A 16,921-nucleotide genomic window follows, 5' to 3' on the forward strand; every position below is an offset into this window, starting at 1 on the left:
TTTTTTTTTTTTTTTTTACTCTCCTCCCCCCCTTTTTCCTTTTAAAAAAAATTTTTTTTTTTAATTTTTTTTTTACAAATTCTGAGTAGGGAAATATTGCCTGCTGACGCCCCCCCCCAGACCCCCCCCCCCCCCCCACACACACACCAATACACCCACACACACACACAAGTGAGAATCACACAATTAAGAAACGAACATTTCCATTTCATTTCTCTTAAATCCGAATTGAGGAATGTTTAAGGCCCCTGGAAACATCTTCAACCGTAATTCGCTCTGTTTAAAATTAGGTCGCTTTCATTCTAATAATCAATGTCAGTCAAGTTCAACATTTTTTTTTTCCATCAAATAAATGAAACGCATGGCTTATTCTATGTGATAGTTTGTAACATTAATTCTATATGCTCTACGGAATTATTTGAATTATTATTTTCTAATTGTGAAGCGCCTGTTTAGATTGTGTCACAGCTATTTGACTCTTATATACCTATGATTAAATTACTTGTTGGGAATATTTTAGTAATTTTGTATGTTAGCTTTAGCTTGGGTTCAGTTACCCTGGATCAGTTTATTACGATAAAATAAAAGAGTCGCCTGGTGTTTGTGTTGTAAATAAATAAAATAAAGTTGGATAAACTTTTTAATTAAAATATTAGAACTTCTTTTCATTTTTTTAGCCTCCATTGGTGGGTTTGTTTCCCTAAGAAAGGAGGTTTACGGGGCTTCAGCCGGGCAATAACTGTGGAAACATGCCTGCAGAGAATCAAAGAGAGAAAGAAGGAAGAAAAGGCCTTTGTTTAGGCTATTGCCCTGTCTGGGCAGGACGTTGGATTCCTGGCGGCTAATTTCAATATGGAGCAGACAGTGTACTAGACAGTGACCTTGACAGTGCTCACTTTTATTTTATTTTGTTCTTAACCACGAAAATATTCATTTTATTGTTTTGTTACATATCCGGGTAAGATATGGATTTTAGCAGAGCTCAAAGATTACATTAGTATGCACGCATTTGTTTGGATCTGGGAAAAGCTGTGAAACGAAGGCGTGGAGACACGAGGCAGGGAGGCGCAACACATGGCCTCATATCCCCCCCGAGGTAAAGTGGCTAATACGTGCCTGCACCTTACTCATCTATATGGGCCATTTTGTTGCTATTACCGCAGCTTCTGGTAGCTGTTCCAACAAGCCGAAAAAGCATTGCTGCGCGCCCGCCTATGTCGGACTAACTGGCCGAGCGCATTACGAGACTCACTAACTAGATAAAAGAATGTACAGTGATAGGAGCCTTAGCGGAGAGTGAGAATAAGAAGCCTGTCCTGTTAAAAAGCATCTGATATGTGCCTTTCTATTTAAGGACAGAGCAGGGCTCGGTGCCTTCAGGTTAAGAGAGGATGTGTGGTCAAAAGTGACAGATACGGCTATCACATATCGGCTGACTTGCAAGTCGTCCCCAAACAAGTGTTTAAATGAATGCTGGAGTTCTCACATAACACCCCATTGGCAAATTTTGTGGCATGAAACTGGGTCCTTCTAGCACGCATGTGCAGCTCTCTGGCAGCCATGCGCATTTCTGACAATCTTTAAATGCATCCATATAATCAGCTGATTGAATCAGTCCTATCTTTTATCACTGTGTTGTTGTTTTTTGTGATATTTGGATTTATCATTTATGTTTCAAAACATCATTTCTGCAGAAAAGAGGGTTTCTCGATGTATTTTGAAAACAATGTTGGAAGAAATAACTATTTTACCTCATTTTACTGTACAAAATCTAAAAAAAATGCTCGTTTGCAATTAGCTTGTTTTTGTCAGCATAATTTGCATCACTTTCAAAATGTATTATTTGAGTTCAAACTCAAGTTCAACGCATAGTGACTCTGCGTCTTGAACTTGAGTTAACGGCATGCATCGATAGCAGCTTTTAGATGAACTTAATGACATATTTTGTATACTCTGTTTTTTTTTTATTTATAAATCTGTTATATACAATTCCCTTCATATTTCTTTTAACCGTTCTTTTATTTTTATTTTTTTAACTGCACAGTTACACATCGAGAGATGATATCTTTGAAACCGCATATGGATTTTGCATTGGAAATATTTATATTGCAATATTTTGAACTGGTTTGGTTCATACTAATTATATTCAACTGGAAATACGAGTTTAATATAGAGCTGGCCTTTCTTATATTGATCACGAGAACAAATTTCAAAGACTAGACTCCACCGCTTCAGTGCGAGCAGTGCATCAGAATCCTAACCAGACGCTTTGCAAACTTCTGAAACTGTACTTTGTAAAAGAAATATAAAACATGCTTCATTTTGCCAATATTGTCAGTTTTAACTATATAAGTTGAAACAAAAAAGGTGTTTGTTTTGTCTGCTTCTATATTTGCTCAGTGTCTTTACACCCGCTTCTACAAATCAACTAATTAGTGCGATATAAAGCAGAGGGCCTCTTCGCTGATTGAATCAGTTAAGTGCCCTCTGATATCTTGTAAAATTCATATAAAAGAATTGTGAGAGGTGTAACTATCCCACCAGAGTTTGGCCGGCAGCGTTTATTGGAGGTATCTGTTAAAGTTGCTCATGTGAGGTGTACTAGAGAATATGATGTGAAATATACGCTCTTAAAGTAACCTTGTAGAATGTCGTCTTCTTCTTTTTATTTTTTATTTTTAACAGAGCCACTGGCTTCAATTGGATGACCCCGTTACTGTAAATATGAGCAATGAGGATCAGTCGTTTTGTTAAAACAACCTTGTAAATTGGGACATCACGATTTTATATGACACAGAAGTCAACCATAATTTGTTAGAAAACAAAAAGTCGCATACGCACCCACTCCCTCAAGGAAAAAATACTTTTTAGAAGAAAAAAAAAAAAACTTTTGCCAGCATATAAAGATATTAAACGAGGCCGTGGACAGTTTCACTTCTGTAAAAGGAAAATGCTGCTCCCTTCTGGGCTTAGAGAAAGAGAGAAAAAAACAAGACTCCACTTTTTGAATAAAAGGTTTATAGTATTTTTTAAAAAGCTTATAAACCGTTGTAATACAGAAGTTAATGTTTTGTTTTGTCTGAGATGGACCAAGTGGGTGGTACCATGTGGAGCACAAGTTAGCCCGGCCACGTGGTGCTGTGATAACCAATCAGGCGCAGCTCCAGGTTTAACTATGTTAAATGTCAGATTGCAATAAACTAGAAGCTGTTGGTCGGGCCCGCGGAAATGGGCGAGCATAATCTCCTTAATCCAGGGTTTGTAGGACCTCTGGTAAACATCCATACAGGAGACACCTTTTACTTTCCGAATTTTAGAGCCTCAGGGGGACAGCTGGCGGGGCTACCGTCTCTCTCCTACCCGAGAAGGGACAATGTTTGCTCCCTCCCGTGGAACCCTTCGGAGCCGTGCAATGGATATTCTCAATCCTACTTTAGCAGCCCCGTCTCTATTAACCCTTCTTTCAATCGGTCGTGTGAGATCACCAGACCGGAGGAGGGCAAGTGCTACTACAACAACGGGAACAGGGAGACCTGCTCAGGTGGCAACGGCAGCGGCAGCCTAAAACGGGAGGACAGAGCGAGGGACACATCTTCCCTAACATCTGACCACGGGATGCACGCCGGGATTGCAGGCAGCGTCTCCTTCTCTAAATATGAGTATGGAACGGAGCAGCTCACACAGGATCCGCCGTCCTGTCAGTCGATGGAATCTGACTCCAGCTCCTCTCTGTTAAATGAGGGCGGCAAGCCTCCATCTAGCAACACACAGACCCTGGTGTCTCCGGGAAGCCATTCTGGCAACATAGCCGCAGGCGGAGGTGGGTGCTCCTTATTTCTTTATACATAAATAAATATATGATGGCACCGTAAACGCAATGAAACACATTTTTAACCTGATTAAACGTATATTCCCTTTACATACGGGTTATTATTTTGATGGTCATCCTGCAGCCTTTTTTAGCCTACAGGAAACATGCGTGGTGCGCATACGCCACTAGGGGTAGCCCTAAAATACCCCATTTACCGTGTGGCACCAATCCCAGAGAAAAAAAAAAACTTCCAAACTAAAGGTGTCTCCACATTTTTTGGCTAAAACGTCCTTCTGGGACAATCAGATATCTGTGAAATAGAAGAGCTGATTTTGCTCCTTTGTTTTTACTATTTAAACAGAAACTAGTGAACTGTGTTTTAAAGATGAAAGTCACTTTAGTCGACTGTTATGAATGGACAGAGGGGGAGAGTTTTCCTCTTTAATGACTCGTAAACAGAATTAATATATGTCACTCTGGACTCGAGCCGTTTAATATGCTCAAGAAACAAGCGAATAAGTTAGGATAAATGCTGCAGGTACGGCTTAATTATCGCTTTAATGCTGCTTTAACTGACAATAAAACTCACTTTGACGCAAAGCCTCGCTTTAATATAGCGGTCTCTGAGCGGGGGCTGGAAAGGAAATTTTAAATAAAACAAGTAGTAAAAAAGTTTAGAGAAACTGAATCAATCCCGAAGACCAAAATAATAGCAGTATCTTCGGGGGCGTATAAGTTGCATTGCTGCCAATTACTTATGCACAAGGCAGCTTTTGCAAAACATTCGAGTTGTCTTAAACTATTATAATATTGCATCTTCATTTGACACAATCAACGCTGTTACTGCGCTAATTTATGACTTGAACGTTTGTTAGACTGACCTGGCCCCCTCTAAGACAACAGATGCCCCTATTGCTGCGCCATAACCTTGAAGATGACCGTGATTTTGTAGCCTAACTGTGTTGACTATTTCGCTCTTTGACCCCCCCTCCTCCTCCCTCTCCTCTTCATCTTCCATTACTTTCTCCTCTTCCCATCGTCTTCTCTCCTCCAGGTGCCCCTTGGTACCCCATGCACACTCGGACCAGAAAGAAGCGCAAACCTTATTCCAAACTCCAGCTGGCGGAGCTCGAGGGAGAATTCATGCTGAACGAGTTCATTACCAGGCAGCGGCGGAGGGAGCTCTCCGACCGACTGAACCTCAGCGACCAACAAGTGAAGATTTGGTTTCAGAACCGCAGGATGAAGAAGAAGAGACTCATGTTAAGGGAGCAAGCTTTGGCTTACTTTTAAAGATGTGGGATATAGAAAGGTGAATCAGTAGGCAGTAAATAAGAAGAAAAAAAAAACGAAAGAAAGAAAAAAGCCAAGGCTTCTACGCTCCCTTAGGTCTTATTTCAGTGCATGCACTCATCTACCCATCTTCGTTCTCATGGCGGGCTATCATTGCACCCTTTTTGCAGGTTTATCTTTAAAGATGCCCCCACACCCTAAAAAAAACAAGCCACTTTCTAGCGTCCACCACGATGCACATTAGTAAGCCTCGAGGTTTGACGAACTGGCACAAAAACTGTGAATGTTTTTTTTTTTTTCCTGTGTAGTATTTCCCCCTCAACTTATCAGTTGCTAAATGTTGAGGAAATATTACATCATTCATTCTGTTTTACCCTAAATGATAAGGGTGGAAGAGAGGCCGTTTAAGGCAGAAATCTTAGAATAGGGTCTAAATATATCCTTGAAACCAGGCAGCCTGACTGCCAGGCATTTGTGCTCCAGTGTCTGTTTAATATCTCTATTAAAGATCTAAAGGAGAAGAATATCCATCTTTAGATGTTTTCGGATTCATTAAGAGGAGTAAGTCCCACGTTTTGCCCTGTTTTTTCGGAGTTAACTCACGGTCCCGTGCAAGAGTATCAGTCTTTGCATGACAGAAGAAAGGCAAGTCGAAACAAATGAGTAATAAATATATAATTCGTTTGTTCACGTGCAACAAACCACAGAGTCCTGCATGAGTTTTTACCATTCAAAAATGGTTCTGAGGCTGCTAAAAAAAAAATAAAAACACACTCATGCCAAACTCAAAGGAAGCATAAATTTGTCAATTCTACAGCAAAAATTAATTCCTGCCAGATCAGCATAATAAACCAGATGTCACTCACCTATAGGGCGCATATAAGCTTGCAGGCCAAAGGAGCATTTTTTAATCGTACAAAAGTTTCAGGCCCTCAGCGTGTTGCTCCTCTGATTTGAGGGCGACCACAGTGTATTATTTGTTAAATGAGTAAGCTAAATAAAATGTTTGCAGCATGTTATTGATGTGAAAGTGCTACCAATCGTGTTCTGCGGGACACTTTTTCTGTAGGTGACTTTTTGTACCTTTACTTTTTTTTTTCTTGAACAAATCATAAACCACCGATATTAAAAAGTCTTGAATAAACGCCTTCAAAGAATGTATTATCATTAATCTTGTTATTATTATTGTTATTATTATGGTGCAGGGACGGAGATTTGCTTAGGCCAATTTATTTACTTGCAGTGTTGTCTCCGTCCTTGTCTTCGTGTATAACTTTGTAAAATGACAACGTAACCAATAATAGTATTCGCATCCTATTTTGAGGATCCCCCTATCGCTATGTAATAGTGCTTTATGTTACTGATTGTCTTGTATAACTTCATTCCATATATATATATATATATATATATATATATATATATATATATACGTTGTTACTGTAAGGGGTGCGGGAGGTATAGGACGAAATTCAGAATGAATGTTAAGAATGTAAGATTCTGTTATTTTTTACAATTCTGGACATTTAAAGAAACTCAGTTTTAGTGTAGTGGTTGTTCATGGTCGTACCTTTCATGATGTCGCCCACCCTATGCATTCCTTTCCTTTGCGCTTGTAAGGATTGCTACGTTGTCTTGTAAACGTAATGCTGATATGAATGTATATGCGTAAGGTCTTCAATAAACAGAATATTGAAATGTTTATTGGTGTTACAATAGTCTGTTATTCACACTGCCTCTGATATATTCAACATAAAAAACAACAACAAATGAAATGAAGTCTGCGGCGGGATTGTTATGGGCCCAGAAAGTAAAAGAACAAAACAAAAACAAAAAACCCCCCAGAAAAACAGATATACTGATAATAATAAAAAATGAATAAAGAAATAAACATTACCACAATGAAATGCAGATTAACCGGTCAATCTGACTTATTTAAAGGAGCTGTTTGTTGGGAATGTTGTGCAAGCTTTTACACGGATGCTCTTTAGAAGCCCGCACAGGTTGACCTAATTTTATTGTGACCACAAGAAATACAAAAAAGGTTATAGGTGCCTTTGATATCAGTGACCGTGTAAAATTGTGTCTAAGTTTATATAGTGCACGCTATGTTGCATTAAAGTTTAATGCTTACCCTTTCCATTTTTTTTTTTTGTTTTCAGTAAAAAACAAAACGAAAACACCCGCCACCCAAGACAAACAAACAAACAAACGAAAAAAAAAAATCACCTTTTTAAACCCCTCAAGTTTGACCTGATCATTGTCATTTCTCTGCTACAAGCCTATAACGTCGCAGCAAAACACGCAATAGCTCTGTAAAGCCGTAATAGGGTTACACCCCAGTGCTTCATCTATGTAGAAGCCCCTTTGGCCTGGCCTAAATTTTATTAATGCATCCCAGCATTTTGCTGATGCATCCAAGAAATGTAAACGCACTATTGCTTATATGAAAACTTTAAATGTTATAAGAAAATAAAAGCAAATCTTATTTCTCAGTGTTTAAAATGCATTGGATTTGATCTTATGGACGTTTCCTGGGTCCACAAGGCTCTCCCTGCTGGCCGTAAAGTGTAAAGCCACACACTGGCTGAGCAGTGTTTTTCTTCCTGTTAACTAACGGACCGTTGGTGCGTTTGTCTTTAGCAGCTTGTAGTCTCAGTTAAGTGAAGAAAAACGTTGTTCTATCTCAGTTTTCATATCAGATGTTGCCTTTGCAATGAGCTGTGAAAGACTTCTGCAACCGAATCACTGACTGCCATCCCTCTCTCTGCAATTTACCAACATATAGAGTTATAAATGCAAGTAAAAGATTTATTTGTCTCATTATGCCATCGTGCTCAATGATATAATAAAGGTGTCGGTCCATTACAGATTTTGTATTACTATGGTGTCTATTGTTTATTGTGCCGCTGCTGTTGCAGCCTAGAAGCATCTGATAGCTTGTGCGCCCTACCTCGAAGTGAACCACACTTCCCCGTCTAGGTGTTTGCTGCAAACCACAAAACATACCAGTCAATAAATTCTTCACTGTGTTGCCCAGTTAGCCAGAGGGCATAAGTGTGAAATCCATAACATTGTTGCAACATCTTGATTAAAGCAAATGAACGGGATGTCTCGATTCCAGCATGATGACACAGTGCGTCAAGTTGCACAATAATGATAACAATCAGATACCAACAATACAAATATCAAGTATGATTACAAACAATATCCATACTGTGCAAGCTGTGTGGTTATTTTTAAAAAAAAAAAAAAAATAATGATAAACATGAAAGCTGTGTGTGTGTGTATGCCAGAATCTTTCATGAAACTACAAGGTAAATCAAAGGGGTTACAGAAAAATTAATGTTATGCTCTGTTTTTGTTTGAAAAGAAAATTAGCTCCCCATAAAAATTTATTCTAAAACGTGTTTTAACTTGTCTGCTCAATATTTTAAGAGACGTTTAAAGTAAGATTTTAAGATAACACATTTTAATGTTTCTTTAAGCAAAGCGAAATATACCCGTGCGTAAAAAGATGTTATATTGTCTGGTAAAAGGAGAGTTGTGCTTTCTCCAAAATAAACTCAGTTAAAATGTATTAAACAATATTAAAATGTTTTTAAATTAATTTATTTTATTTGGTCCTCGAGACAAAGCAATACTTGTGTCGATTGCTTGTGTATTACCTTTAAAAAGTGTTTAGAGTCAACATGAAATATAAATTACGCACCAGGAACACATCTTTAATTTGGCCATTTATCTTAGTTAAACGGCCCCCATATCAAGTTGAATTATTCCTGATAAACTGATTTCATTCTACAAGAACTTTAGATTTTTTGTTCCACAACCTACTTGTGGAATTTGAACTTGAGGAGTGTTTTAAATTAAACTGCTAATATGTAGAAAATGAGAGGGGGGAATGGCTGATCAAATTTTCGTGATTTGTAACAAACAGCAACAGATTACGGCTCAGTAAGGAATTCAGGTCTGGAGCAAAACAATTTGGATAATTTATTTCACCGAATTTGAACTGTGAGGAGAGAAGCGTGGGCATCCAAGCACACAGAGCACAGAGTCATTGTGTTTCCCCGCTGTGATTAAACGGTAGTTTAATTTGCAGGCCAGTAATGGTGTATAAATGGCTCGGATTATTGTTACAGAAATACTTGGCAGTGAGGTCTTTGGTTTAAGCCAAACAATCAGTTGCACATATTTCTATGCAAACGCAAGAATCTGACGATTTTATTCGTAAATTTATATTAATTTATTTAGCTCTGGTCGTTGCTGGGGGGGTTTTACGCACACAACGAGCTGCATTCCTATAACTACTAATTTGTTTTTTGATAAGTAACAAGAAAGGTGCCGAAGGAACTAAGCATATGTTTATATCCGTTTTTATATATGGGCAAAGAAGAAATGTAACCTGCCTTTGGCAGTTAGCCAAAGCTAGGTTATCTCTTGTCTTTGCGCACGACCTTCGGATATTTGGCTTTGCAGGTTTTTAACAATCTCTCTTTCAGTGCTCTTGAGCACTTTTGACTTTGAGACTGACTAAATCTTTTTATGACGGCCAGTCTCAAAGGTCAGTCAGCTTCACAGTGCCCTTCGCAGAGAACTTGTGTGGCATGCAGTCTACTTCCCCCCTCCGCCACATCTCCCGTTTATGGCACAGAGCTGGCCAGAGAAACAGAAAGCGGTGTTATTCTTGGTAAAGTGTATCTGTTTGGGAGCCGGTGTGTTTTAATATGTGTGTGTGTGTGTGAGAGTGTGTCCATGAGGAGCTTCCAAAAGAAGAGAGTGGAAATTACATTTTTTTCCACAGGAAGTAATGTTAATGTGATATAAGAAAAGATAGGTATGAAACTTAAGGTCAGAGATCCATATAGTTTTGAAGAATTGTCATGTATAGATTTTAGAATGATTTGAAATTAGTTCTCAGTGGGCTCCCTTTCCTTCCCCTGAAATGTGCCATCTTATTAATATGTGTTTCATTAGCATCAGGCGTATAACAAATCCTAACGGTGGTCTTGAGGGTTTGAGTGGCGCCACAAAAGCGGCGTTTCTCTTTTCAGTGCAGTTGTAGCTGGTCGAAATGCATTTGGAATTGATTTTTGAGACTATTGTTTTAAAACCTCTCTGTAGTCATTCTGAATGTTGCATTCCTTTTTGCAGCCATTATAAGCGAATCTGCGCAAATATAATCAACGCGAACGGCATCCCGGTAATATTCTGTGCCTCTATCGTGAGTTTTAAAATAATGAAAGACTTGTAGAATTCTTAAAAACGTTTTTTTTTTTGATAAAGACAGGCCGACAGAGTTGTGCTTTCAAAGCCAACATGAAGGTCAAGTATATGAGGACACGACAGTTGAATCTACGAGACCTGCTGAAAGCAGCTTTATGCATGAAGACATATTTAAGGATTTAGACTGCTTCAGTGCCAATGCAATGCAGTTTTGGTCATAAAAGAAAAACAATACAAAATACTAGTTAAGCCTTTGTATACAGTTGGTTACCGCTTCCTCTTTAGTAGCAATGCAGTTTTAATACCCGCAATTCTGCAAAGTAAACGCGGTGTACATTTAAGGAAGCCATTTGTAGTGATATTGGTAGGATAAAAAGAGATGGAGCTTTTATTTAGAGTCCATGTCATGAGTCACGGTATCCAGCTTGACCGATGAAGACCAAAATAAAGCATCTTAACTCTTAGATGCTAAAAGAAAAAAAACAGGGCGGATTTGTCTTGCTAAAAAAAAAAAAAAACAATAAAGAAGGCTGTGTCAAGTGATCATCACGTGATCATAGCATTTATCAATATTATAAGACTATTAAGACGTTGGGAATTAATATAAATAAATACAATCAAATCACATTACTTACAGCACAATTTAAAGTAAGTAGTACTACTAAGTAGTAATAGTTGAAACCCTCATTTAAATTCAAAAGGTTAAAAAAACTGTTTATTACTCAAAATTCAACTATGATTATTTATTTAGAATGGTTTTTTCGTAAATATTCGAGTCAAATTTGCAGCCATTTTAAAAATAAATTCAGAATTTTCAGATGATACTTTGTGTTTCTAAACGATTACAGTCTTTAGGGCATACATAAAAATATCTATTTTATTGGCATGTGATAGGCCTTAGCTCGGAGTAGCCTACTACTGTTCATTTAGAAAATACAGTCAGTGAAGTTTTCTTTAATTGCTCTATAACAAACGATCAGTGTATCTAAATATACCTAACAAAGCCTAATTGTATTCTTCCTATCTAGAGCTTTGCCAAAATAAATACATATCTGTTTTGTTACACCGCTCTAGGTTTTGAAGGCTTTTTTCCTCGGCCGTCTAAATAAAAACAGAGATGTAATCTGGGACTCCTTGCGCGGAGTGTTTCTGTGTGATGTGAAATCATTTAATACTTCCAATAAAAAAAGTTAACACATTGTTGTGAAAGCTTTATGTCCGTGCGGTTGAATGGGAAATACACTCTGGAGATCGCTACAAATTGAACGCTCGCCTCTGTATTGTTTGCAAGTGTTGCCACCACATGGGCCGAAGCATGATGCGTTCACTGTCAAATTGTGATAGTAAAAATAAATAAGGTAAAACAAAACACAACATGCCTCCTCAGCCTTGCTTGAACCAGTTTGCAGCACTTGCAGTTGAATTTTAACTGCCCGACTTACATCCAATTAAACTTCTCTGGGCCATGAGGGGACGGTGATATGATTACACTAGGCTTCCCACATTTAGCCATGACTTCAGCTGGCTGTGCAGCACGTCTTGGTGAACTTTGTTCATGGGAGTGTGAGTGTGTGTGTGTGTGTGTGTGAGGGTGGTATCATTTGGTCAAGGATTTATAACCACAAAGGCAAAACATTGTAATATTTGAGAGTGCCATTTTTTTTCTTTCGGGGTGACACCTAGGTTAACAATTTTAATTATGGTGCTTGGTAGGCATACATAGCCTAAATTCCTCAGACGTATGTCGTTAAAGTTACTGCTCTAACTGTGATATTCAAGACGGGAACGCGAGGCAAAAGTAGTCAACAAATTATCATGACAGTTTCTTGAGCTCTACTCTTAAGATATTGCTAATCAGGAAGCCTCTTCATTGCTGTATTAAAGCAAAAGTTGCGGATAAAGTCAGCTGAGGAGAACTTTGCCTACAAATTCCTGCCACATCCCCTGCTCATTTTGGTGCAGCAATCAGACATTCCTGGGTCCTACTGCTCGCTGAGTTTGTTCTTCAGATAAACACATGCTGAAGCTTTATTTTTTGACTGATGGTCTGAGCGCGCCCAGGTGAGAAAAGTGTTTTTAAACCCTCGGAAATCGGATATTGCCAAGTAATGATCATATTCTACCACGTTATGACACAAGCGGTAACTTAAAAATAAGGGGAGTGCTTTTCCCCAGACATTTAAAAATATCATCCCCCTCTTTAACAGGCCGAGTGAAGTTGTTTCCTTTTTGCTCCTTCTTGCCTTGGAAAGAGGCCCTACATTTTGTGATCTTATATTCCTATTACATTGCTCATTCATGCCCAACATTACTTATTTATGCCACATTACGCATCATTGGAAAGATTATGATGGAGAAATGAATTGACAGTGTTGTTTTGATCCGTCTGTCTCAGAGCTTTTACCGCCTGGAGAAAAAAAAAAAAGCTTTTACTACCGATCAACAAATGCTGTTATTTATTTTATAGAAAATATCATAATCATTATTCATTTCATTGTTATATGCAGGCGAATATAGCGATTTTTTTCCGTTAAACATACCATCTGTTTAAATAATTGAGTAGTTTATTTTCTATATTATCTGCTTTGCAACAAGACGTGAATATTTTCATGAGTGACCCACTGATGTGCAAATACAAAAATGAATGAAGCAGGAGAATGTCTCACATGGTTAGCTAAAAGGCCAGAATATTTACATAAATATTTCCATAGGTGTGCACTTTATTATCTGTGCCCACGACAAATAAACAGCGACGTTCAGGGGCGCAATAAGAACATTGTTGTTTTTTTTTTGTTATGTACATTTTACTATTTGAATTAAATAGTTTGTCACAAAAAGCACCAGTCAAGACACAAAATTTAAGACTTTCAATTTAAAATCTGAGAATCCGCCAGTTTGCAAAAATAATATAAAATAAATGGAGAGTGTATTTGTTTTCTTTTTTAATGGGACGATTTGCACCCCGTTTTGTGAAATGTGGAATATCTTAGTTCGTTGAAATCCAAATTCCTCTCATTCTCCGCGTTAATAGTTTTCTATGGAACAAAGGGGATTTAGCGTTACTGCAGCCATTCGGAGTTTTATGGTTGGACGAAGAGAGAATTTTAGTGGTCAAATTCAAGTGCTGTGTCTGGACAGCTGTCTGCTTTCTTTGTACTTGGATGCAGGATGCATCATGTGAGACAACCTTTTGTTTGCTGGGGGTAGTAAACAAGCTAATGCCATTGCCACATTTTTAACAAACACGACTCCCAGTTTCCAGCGCTCAGATCTTGACCATGATATTGTTTTCTCTTTCTTTTACTGTTGGGAGGCGAAAATATGTATATTTTTTAACAGCAAATCTGATTTTTCAACATCACGTCTGTCAAGCGAGTTTAACAGAATGGCTGTGTTATTGGGTTAGGATTTAAGAGTGTGTTTAGGAAGTTCCCTGTGATCAGAAACAATGGGGCGTCGTATTAATTTCTCCTTGTAACAGTATCAGTCTATAAAGACTCGGAGATGGGGCTCAGTAGTACAATTAAAAGTCTGAAATCACACGCAGCTGCACTTTTCCCCTTCAAACATTTCATTTTATGGGATTTTTTAAAAGTGTGTCCGTATGTCAACGACTGATAAATGTCAACATATATGTGAGAAATTTAGGAAAACATCCAGTTCTTTATTTTTCTCTAATAATATGTGCCGACTGGAGAAACCTATCAGAACGATGCCTCTTTCATTATCTAATTATCTCCATTTAAATAAAAATGCACCCAAAAAATACAACAACATAAAATAATAATAATCAGAAAAAAAAAACATAAAGTGCAATAGTAATATTACTCATTTTGAGCACGATTTTGCTGTAATGTAACAAATATTTTTCGGGAAATCCAGCAGTGTCAGGTGTGTTTTTAATTTGTGCTTTTACACAAAATATAAAATATGTGTTTGTGCAACCAGATCACATTAGCCTTCAAAAATGGCAGTTGCATCTTCCGTGCTCGCAAGGGTTCCGCTGGTGTGATTTTTCCTTGCAGGATTTCCAGGGACGTTGTGTGGTGGGATAAATGCACAGTTGGCCTCCTTGAACTCTGTTAAGATCAAAGTCAAAAGGAATAATAAGACTAGTCCGATTTCTTTATCTTGCATGGTCAACGTACACTTGCGGTGCATTGCGCATTGCCTAACCACCGGTGTAACTCAGCAACACACCATTACTCTCAACAAGAACTGCAACTAACTCCAGGCACATCTGCTCTAAGAAACAAAAACAAAAACAGTCTAGAAATAAGTAAAAAATATTCTTAAATTAAGTGTATTTACCCTTAATTTGAATAGGTAAATAAGATGATTTGCCAATGGAATGAGCGTTTTTACTCTCAAAATAAGATAATCAGATAGTATGCACCTGAAATAAGAACATATAATTGCTTTTTTCTTATTTTAAAGGTAAATTGTCTTGTTCCATTGGCAAAATGTCTCACTTACCTCCTCAATTCAAGAAAAACTCCACCTATTTTAAGAAAAAACATGACTTATTTAGATTTACATTTTTTTGCAGTGTAAATAGAGTGATAGGAAAGTTAATAGGTTGACTTATATATTTTTAATGGCAAAATACTTTTTGTATAACCAAGTGCAGACACCTGTGGGGACGACTGAGATAAGTATTAAAACTCTCCTTAAAAATCTCACCATAGTAGCATAAGAGTCTAAAGAAATCAGGAAAATAGATTAAATATAATTATTATTACGTGTAAAACTATGGGACAATGAATGACCTTATATGGTTGCTGCTTAATGTGCTTTTGGGATTAACTCTATATAAAATACGTAAAAAAGTTAGACTCATATATGTCAATTGATGGTTAATAATAATAAAAATAATAATGATAATAATAATAATCTTACCTTTAATATCTCTGAAAATCTATAAAATGCCTGCCACTAACTGCACTGTTGAAATGGTGCTTTACCTTTTAAAGAAGCCCTGGCTCTTTAGCTGGCCTACTAGCCTATAAGCATAAACACACACATACACAGCTGCACATATCTCACTAATTGTCATAAGCCAGCAAGCAAGAATCTGTAACTGGTTTGCTCGGTGCGCCTGTGGCGTTTGGAAATTATGCGTTTGAACCTCCTCGATCTACCTAAAGCCAACCACTCCTACACATCCAACTCTTCCAAATTGATATATGACAATATCTACTTTCGATCACGTGTCTGCAGGGCGACTTAGACGGATTGCGCGTCATCTCGCCTTCCCAAATTTTTCCCCTTCTGCTGCAGCTCGAATCCAAAACATCTATCTATAGTGGCCGAGTTGCGAGAGAGAGAAAGATGTTTAACTCCGTGAATCTGGGTAACTTCTGCTCCCAGACGCGCAAAGACCGGACATCCGAGTTTGGGGACAGAACAGGCTGCGCGTCCAACATCTACCTCCCCAGCTGCACCTACTACGTCCCCGAGTTTTCGGCCGTCTCCTCGTTTCTTCCGCAGGCCCCTTCCCGGCAAATCAGCTACCCTTATTCCACGAATCTGTCTCAAGTGCAGCCGATGCGAGAAGTTTCGTACGGCTTGGACCCCGCTAGCAAATGGCACCACAGGAGCAACTATGCGTCGTGCTATTCGGGAGATGATCTGGTGCATAGAGACTGTCTTCCACCATCCACCATGACAGAAATGCTGATGAAGAACGAAAGCGTTTACAGCCACCACCATCACCACCATGCCCACGCGGGCTCCAATCACCCTTCCACAGGCTTTTACTCCGGCATGGGGAAAAACAACGTCCTCCCACAAGGCTTTGACCGCTTTTTCGAGACCGCATACTGCAGCAGCACGGACAATCAGACAGACAATTGTTTACAAAAGGGCGAGGGGGGCAAGCTGGAAAGCGACTCCCAACAGCAGCAGCAGCAACAACAGCAGCAGCAGCAACAAGCCACAGCCGCTGTAGCCGGAGCTCCAGAGCCGGGAAAAGACTCGGACGATGAGGAGGAACACACGAATTCAGGCTCCTGCACTTCTTCCTCCGCCACAGCTAAGGACGGCAGCACCAGCAAGAGCAGCCACTCGAGTAGGTACAATCGAAGCAGTAAAGCGGGGGGAAGGTTAAGGGGACTAACCCGGTGTTTTGTCGGTCAGATTTTATGTGGAGTTTTATAAGCATTCAAAGGATTTTATTATAACCCTACAAAGCTCTTTCTTGAAACGGGAAGAATTTTTACGATGGGAAAAGCGCTTTGAAAAAAGAAAACGTGCGGGATGTTATACACAGACGCCTGTACAATGAGAGTCTGTGATTTTTTTAAGAGAGAGCTATTGTGACAAATGTTAACTTTGATCGTGAACTTGCGATGGGCTTTTTAAGGGGATTTTCTTGATGGGGCTGTCGTGTGTAAAACCAATTGGGCAGAACATTGCATTTGGCATCCTGTGAATTATCTTTTACACAAGGTTTGCGCGCAAAAGACATGCAACAAAGAGAATTAAAGAATAATAAACACAACAATGTTTCTATCTATCTATCTATCTATCTATCTATCTATCTATCTATCTATCTATCTATCTATCTATCTATCTATCTATCTATCTATCTAT

At 38.6% G+C, this 16,921-nt stretch overlaps 2 protein-coding genes across 2 annotated transcripts in view; both read left to right on the top strand.

Annotated features, from left to right (window-relative positions):
- The first annotated feature begins 3,228 nt into the window (after window positions 1-3,228).
- Window positions 3,229-5,104, top strand: LOC107091807 (homeobox protein Hox-C12a). Its single transcript, XM_015385976.1, has 2 exons — window positions 3,229-3,820; window positions 4,866-5,104. Exons 1-2 carry the CDS (start codon window positions 3,229-3,231, stop codon window positions 5,102-5,104), a joined length of 831 nt encoding a protein of 276 aa, XP_015241462.1.
- Window positions 5,105-15,627: 10,523 nt separating this feature from the next.
- hoxc11 (homeobox C11) overlaps window positions 15,628-16,921 on the top strand; it is a 2,821-nt gene continuing 1,527 nt past the window's right edge. Inside the window, exon 1 of the mRNA XM_015385736.1 lies at window positions 15,628-16,397. Coding sequence (XP_015241222.1) covers window positions 15,659-16,397 — 739 coding nt within the window. The 5' untranslated portion in view covers window positions 15,628-15,658. The remainder of the gene's footprint in view (window positions 16,398-16,921) is intronic.

This window comes from Cyprinodon variegatus, unplaced genomic scaffold (genome assembly GCF_000732505.1).
Source record: "Cyprinodon variegatus isolate N-32 unplaced genomic scaffold, C_variegatus-1.0 Scaffold16, whole genome shotgun sequence".
Classification (NCBI taxonomy): domain Eukaryota; kingdom Metazoa; phylum Chordata; class Actinopteri; order Cyprinodontiformes; family Cyprinodontidae; genus Cyprinodon; species Cyprinodon variegatus.

What these genes read in the sequence shown, in the direction of transcription:
- LOC107091807 (XM_015385976.1), top strand. Translation starts at nt 3,229, where the DNA reads ATGGGCGAGCATAATCTCCTTAATCCAGGGTTTGTAGGACCTCTGGTA. An exon ending in CAACATAGCCGCAGGCGGAG is followed by an intron (nt 3,821 to 4,865) that starts GTGGGTGCTCCT and finishes TCTCTCCTCCAG; the next exon opens with GTGCCCCTTGGTACCCCATG.